The sequence below is a fragment of the Atractosteus spatula genome, chromosome 3 (genome assembly GCF_055471065.1).
Source record: "Atractosteus spatula isolate fAtrSpa1 chromosome 3, fAtrSpa1.hap1, whole genome shotgun sequence".
NCBI classification, from domain to species: Eukaryota; Metazoa; Chordata; class Actinopteri; order Semionotiformes; family Lepisosteidae; genus Atractosteus; species Atractosteus spatula.
This window is the reverse complement of record NC_142708.1, coordinates 61523393-61530412: the sequence shown is the minus strand read 5'-3', so window position 1 is coordinate 61530412 and position 7020 is coordinate 61523393. Positions and strand designations below refer to the sequence as shown.

Genomic DNA, 7020 nt, shown 5'->3' with positions numbered 1-7020 from the left:
ACTTTGGAAGCTGTGAATTTAGTAACATTGAAGCTCTAACTGTTTTAACTTAACTGTTGTTCTCATGTACAGAACGCAAAGTTACTTTCTGAAAGATAACATATCAAAATCAAAGCAACCATTGGATCCTTCAAAGGAAGAAATTGACATAGTTAAATCTGTGTTCATGCATCAAAACAGTGATGTAAAACAGAGGATTTCAAGTTTGTCTGACTGTAGGAAATCACTTTCGTAAAGGATTGCCAGGTCTAGCTACATACTGTATGTATTATAATTAATTTTATCATTCACTATAAAAATCTATTAAGGACAACTGTAGATCAACACACTCGCCATAGGTGTCATGAGAGTTAAGTCAACTGTGTGAGTTTTTAGCATAATTAGATGGAAATTGAAGTTTCAGTCTGGTTCAGGATACCCCCTGAACAGTCTCTGAGGGATTTCCAGGATCTCTGGTGGAAAAATCAGTGATATCAAGTGAAGACAATTTTTACACTGCATTGTGGCTCTTGGTGGCCCTGTTTGCTAACAACGTCTCAATGTCCTTGATGGTTTGAGACGTTCGCGCCAGTGCTTCAGCAATGCTCTTCTCTTTGGCTTTTCCCGAGGAACCCCCACCATCGGCGCCGGAAACATAGTTCAATTTGGAGGCATCACTGGCCGCTGTCTTTACAAGTCCACTGTTTTCCAGGAGAACTGTGCTTTGGGTTAAAGAAACAGAAGCAGTACCTTCAGCAAGCCTGGAGTCTCAGTAAACTGTATGTTTTGGAAATAACTGAGTGTCGAATGTAGCTTTATTTAATTTGCTTTGAGATGTAAAAAGATTAAAGGATTAAGTGAAATTAAAAGGACATGACAAAATCTTTTAATGAAGGAAAAACTAAAAGTTAGATTTGGAATATTATCAAAATATTTTGCATTACAAAACTGTAGGTTTTTCATAAGGAAGAAATTCACTTAATAGCTACAGACCCAATTATACAGAATATAAACTGTTGATGAACCAGTAATTAAGGATACAATTAAACCTTTTGATTTTCTGGAGTTCACACTCAACAGACCTGGGAAGCAAAAAAGAAAAAAATATGCAGATTCAATAGTCAAACAGAGCAAATATATATTAAACAGTATAAATGGAAATTTGCATTATACAGTAAGAATCTCCTTATCATTTTAAAAGAGAAATAGATTTCAATACCAAAATGTCAGAAACTAGAAATCCATACAGGTTAAAATGGCATTATGTATTAAGAAATTCAATTTAAATTCTGTACATTTTTTAAAATATTTTTTACTTTTTAGATTCTTACCACTCATCACTTGGATCCGATATCTGGACACCTCTGGCAGACTCTTTCCTGCTCTGAGGAGCTTGATCTATCCACTTACACCAATTCAGAGCTGCGCCCACGTACCTAAAGAACAGATGGGATTAAATTAGTCCAGGCAGTCTTTTTTTCCAAGAAAATCCTGAAGTTAAGGATGGTGCACAGAGTAGAAGCGACAAATGGAAATGTATCTATAATCTGACAGACAATATTTCATACTGAACTCATCCCTGTTTCTTCTGAAGCTGACTGGTGACTCAGGTGAAAAAACTCTGTCTCTTGTGTGTATGACGTGTGTTTCTTGTGTGTCGGAATAAAACATGTGGGGAGCCTTTCCATGCCAAAGAAAAGAGGACAGTCACTTTTACAATAGGGACAGCTGATGCATGAAACCATTGTTGATACAAGCATCCTGAGTCACAAAAATATTTAAAATAATACTGGAGAAGACTGTAATGGAATGGGCACGAAACTGATAAATTATTGCGGACAACTGAAATTGTGTGAGGGTTTGTCTATACTATATATAAAGCGTGTATGGGACCATTTTAGGAAAAAACAAATTTTATAGCAATCTGACAAAAACGCAAGATGATGATGTGTTTCTGTCAAGAAAACTAACACGTTTTCATATACAGTGAATCAGTTTTCATGCTCAAGCTTTCTTCCAACTTTCTTCCTTAGACATATTAACTTAATCTTGAGATTGCACCCTGTAGTCCTCACACAACTAGTTAAAGTGGCTAAGAATTTCTAACTCTACCTGCATGTAACCAAACTTACTGTGGAAACTACAGTATACAGTAAGTTGACTATACTGTATATGACTTGTTAAAAATGCCACTGAAGGAAAATCCCTCTTAGCATAGGTAATGTAATACAGTGCACATACAGTACGCAGTACTCAGGGTACTGGTCTAGCAAGAACGTTATGCTCAGGCTCCTTGTGTTGCTTTTGTAGAGTACCTGTCATGTATTCCAGGGGCCTGCACTTGCACCAGGTGACACTGTCCATCAGGCCTGGTCAGCTGACACCACCCTGACACCTGCTGCCCCCCTGGGGCACACAGGAAGGTCCCTCTGCCCTGTGAAATACGAGCCCAACAGAAAGACTGAGCATTTACTAACACACTCAGTCCTAATCATCTGCTTTGATTTCGTAACTTGAGCAACTGTGTGAAGCAAAATATGTGTGATTTCTAGTGGGAGAAATTATAAGACTCTCAATTGTATTCAAGATTTAAATCAATACTGTCCCTTAAAGGGCTATATGTTCAAAACATATCCACAAAAAGATTTAACATGTACTATAAACAAAATTCATTCACTTAATAAAAGTCGTGACATGAATAAAATGGGGAATATGAAAACACATTGGTTTTTATATTCAATATAAAATCAACAGGAAGCACATGTGTTTTCATGTAAAATTAAGAGCATTACAGACCGTTATTATGAAGTCTTGCGCTGACAGCTAATTCAGGTGCACAGCAGCAATTCTTTTATCCAATATGTTGCCTGCACTGCACCTGTGTTTTCAGTCCCAGAGAGCTGAAGTTCCACATCATGTGTAGAGCCGTCCCGTCCCAGAAAAGGACATGCACCCTCCCATCCGAATAAGCGCTGAAACGGCCTGTGTTTGGAATATAAGCTTCCTCTATCAGTACTGGAGGGTTCTGCAGAGCTGACAGGCTGCTTTCCTGGGAGTTAGAAGGAGAGAACATGTTTTATTACAGGTCCTTTTGTCAGGGGAGGGCTGAATTAGCTTCTTTGTCTTCCCAATCAAAATTAAATTAAATCTTTACTTTTTAAAGCATCCTTGCAAGGAGTGCAAGGTCTCAAATTGCTTTAGAAAGCCCAGCAGATTCAAGTTATTGTGGAGAAACAGGAAATCACTACCCAGAACAGCACAATAATAAACACTAACAGGACACTCACAAGCTACAGTATAAGGATTCTACTTCAAAGCAAATTAAGTTATTAGCATTAAAAATATCAAATGAAACCCATAAATTTTTTGAGCAAAGACAAAGCTTAAAAATGCAAGATGGAAGATGGTTTATAAGTACAGAAATGAGTAATCACATATCACATATCACATGGGGGCACAATAATGGTAATAGGAGAACTGATCAAAAAAGAAAATGGAAAATAACATGGATTGAACCAAACATCTCCAACTGCTTGACTGAAAATAAAACACTGAGCCTTACTGTACTGTCTTATATAGAGCCCTTAATAAAAAAAAACCCATGAAAAGCACTTTCTGTGTGATTAAATAATTTTAGTATTTTGGTGCTTGAATCTTTTAAATATTTTCTCAGATGACAGTTTAAAACCACAGCAAAAAAGAAAAACGTGTCCACTGCACTCACGCCTCGATAATGTTATAACAGATGTGACATATTCAAGCTGACCAAATGTGGTCTTGAAATGGGTCTGTGTGGAAACCCTCTCCATTGCTTAAACAGTTACATCTGTGTCTTCCTTTTGTCTCAAAAGAGGATTTATTGCTGAGGAGAAGGTTATGTGCACCCTAGAATACAGGATTACTAGCTTGCAGCACATGTTTAATTAGATTCTGAAGGATCTGCACTTTTGGGTTTACCTCCCTTCCAGTGAGCAACCCATATTAAACTTAAAAGAGTGATTTAAGCAACATCAGAGCAACCTGTCAATAAGCTCTTAAACATGCTCAGCCAAACCACATCCCCCTTTGACAGGTTGTAAGGTAAAAAAACAGAAACATGAAACAGGTTTCCTTAAGGCTTGACCAGGAGGTTATGTGCAGAGTAAGGTGGAAACAAAGGTCAGATACTTCATGGATTAGTCTAGGACCTGAAATTTAGGAAGCATTTCCAGGGCATCAGGTTGTGTCTAGCAACTGCGAGGGACACTAGAGAGACAATAGCACCCAGGAAGCTGAGATCTTGAGAGTGAGTGCAGCTGAATTCTAGTTCCAAAACCTGTCTGACTACAAACACTGAAAAGAAAAATTACTGGCACAGTGCTTCAACAGCTGCAACACAGCACCGTCATTTAAAATGTTGTTTTTCAGAACCTCCTACTTGACGTTTCGAGGAAGTCAGAATTTGTATGCATGGTTTTTGTTTTTTTAGAGAAATGCACGCTATTAATTTTGCTACTGAACATGTGAGGTTAGTACTGTAGCTGCACAACATACTCAATGTTAATATTTATATAATAATAAATATAAGAATATACTTATTTTTAAAATGTGAAAAAATGCCTTAGTTTGTCCACTGTGACAAAGCACTCCGCAATGTTCTAAACCCATTACAAATGTAATCCAAGACTTCCGAGTCTAGTATCATCTGGTTTTACTGCTCTGGTTTTCAGTAAAACACAGAAGTATGTTGCTACTTCTGTTTAACAGATTAATCAAAGAACCATTTCAGGGCACTTTCAAAAGAAGTAAAACAGCAAATAAATAGCAAATAAAAGGCATTTCTAATAAAAATTCTGGACCATTAGAGCAGAAATGTCTGTTCAGGATAATTCACTCTGTCACAGACCTTCCAGCTCTAAACATCCTGGATTATATGCTATATTGGTTAGAGAGGAGGAATGATCTGGCCTCATATGGATGCTGTTTGTTTTTTGAACCCTTTTCCCAAGAACAGTGCACGGAAAGAGAGAAGGCGTCTGGAAGCGAGAGTATGTGGTGCTGGCCACATGACTCACAGCAGCTGTGTGCACTGATTGCACAAAGAGATTCACTAACGCATAACACGTGAACATGATAAAATTATACTGTGGTGCCTCAGTCATTTCAAAATGCAGCAAGCACAAAATCTTAAAATTGTGGTTCAGTGGTGGCTGGTAAGATGTGAATAGTTTAAGGGATTCTTAATATTTGCTTCCAGGCATCACTTACAATGGGAACTAACTTGGTAGAATTTTTTTAAATTGAGTTTTTTTGTTTTGCAATATTCGGGAAGTAGAAATTACCGCAAAAAGCAGTTGCTTTCTACAACCTGAAATAAACAGAAATGTGTCTCTGCATATTCAAAAACTGATTTTTCTTCTTATTTAAAGAAAATGAGTATGTGCAAACAGTCCGTGTCTAGTTAATAAACAAGAATATTATGGGATGGTGGTGACTTACCATACTTACATTCAGTGACCTGGCATGTGATAAAATAATATAGAGAAAAGGCCAGAAGAGCTGGCAGAAAATTCAATTACCTCGAAAGGCATCTAGAAAAGTTATAATGTTGCTAATTATACCTATAATGATAAATTTATGGTATATGTATATGATAACAATATTTGTTTATCTAGTTATTTAGAGCAAAATTATCTATTTTTTTCTATTTCCCAACACTCTAGTTGGGAATAAAGGTGGCCATGTAACTTTTTTTCTTTTACCTTTTCTTATACATTTGCATGCAGAAACAAATTTAATTGAATGGACCATTAAATGTAATTTCTTCTGCATGGGAGTCGACAATTTTCATTTTTTTTGACTAATTGAACATTCAAAATGTCGCTTCTTGGGGTTGTTAAAATCGGCACTCGGTTACTGTCACTAAAGATAAAAACAATCCTGATACGGTGTCTAGTCCAACTCTTAAAGTTTATTTTACAAACAAATCTGGCCATTGCAAGGTCACTAAGCCTTTAAATACTACAGCTAAAATATATGAAAACAGCAAGTATTACTGTCATTCTATTTGTTCCATAGAGCTTTTGTAGAAAGTAATTCTATTTTGAATTCATTCATATTAGAAGATGCTACCACACGCAACAAACAATGGCTGTAGAGCAGTGGTTCCCAAACACCTGTTGATTTTTATTCCAGCCAAGCTCTCAGTTATACAAACAAACCCTTCATCGACTTAGTAATAATAAAATTAATTTGAACTTTTGTTTGTTCCCAGCTCTTAAATATGTTGGAGCTTTAACTGTTATTTTGTAAGTGAAATAAAATCCTAAACTTGTGACTAGAAACATAAAGCAAAAATTAAATTAAAGCAAATTCTTAGATCAAATAAGAGTTCAATTATCTAATGAATGTGGAATGGAATGAAAGCCAGCAGGTGTGTGGGTCACCAAGACCACTGGGAACCACTGCTCTATGGCATTAACTTTGCGAACACTATAAGTGCACACACGATTCATAGACGGAATATAAAGCTGATGAGTGACACAAAACTAAAAGATGCTGTTACGTCACAATGATGGCTCACTGAATCATTTGTAACAACGTTTTTCCGTGAGGTATGAATTAGTAAATATGTATCAAAAAGCATGTCTGTTTCACAAATTTCTTGGAAGCTTCAATTAACCTTAATGACTGAAATTCTCTAGTGCAGCCTTTCCTCTCCTGAATTGTGGTGATATTGCCATGAATGATACACTCCAACAATAATGCAATTATTTGTTTTTTTTCCAATTATATGTAAGCACAAAAAAATGTATTCATCTCCAAAATCTAAGTTAATGTCTTTAAATAAGTGCTGAGATCTTAAGCAAAACTGCTGCCTACTGATCCACTTGTTAAATAATATAGCCTTCAGATACAGTACAATTACTTAAAACAACAGAGCATGAACATCAATACATTTCACAACGAGTTGCAGCTCTTTTGGATCACTGTTAATACACCACTGAGACAAGCTGAAACTGGTTTGAGCTTTCAAAATGCTGACTTCCTTTGAGTTTAACA

The 7020-nt window shown here is 36.4% G+C and overlaps 1 protein-coding gene across 1 annotated transcript in view; it reads right to left on the bottom strand.

Annotated features, from left to right (window-relative positions):
- Positions 1-490: 490 nt before the first annotated feature.
- Positions 491-7020, bottom strand: part of c3h5orf34 (chromosome 3 C5orf34 homolog) — a 128443-nt gene continuing 121913 nt past the window's right edge. The window contains exons 8-12 of the mRNA XM_088910956.1: positions 2858-3028; positions 2295-2413; positions 1311-1415; positions 1021-1061; positions 491-696 (exon numbers count right to left, since the gene is read on the bottom strand). Coding sequence (XP_088767082.1) covers positions 491-696; positions 1021-1061; positions 1311-1415; positions 2295-2413; positions 2858-3028 — 642 coding nt within the window. The remainder of the gene's footprint in view (positions 697-1020; positions 1062-1310; positions 1416-2294; positions 2414-2857; positions 3029-7020) is intronic.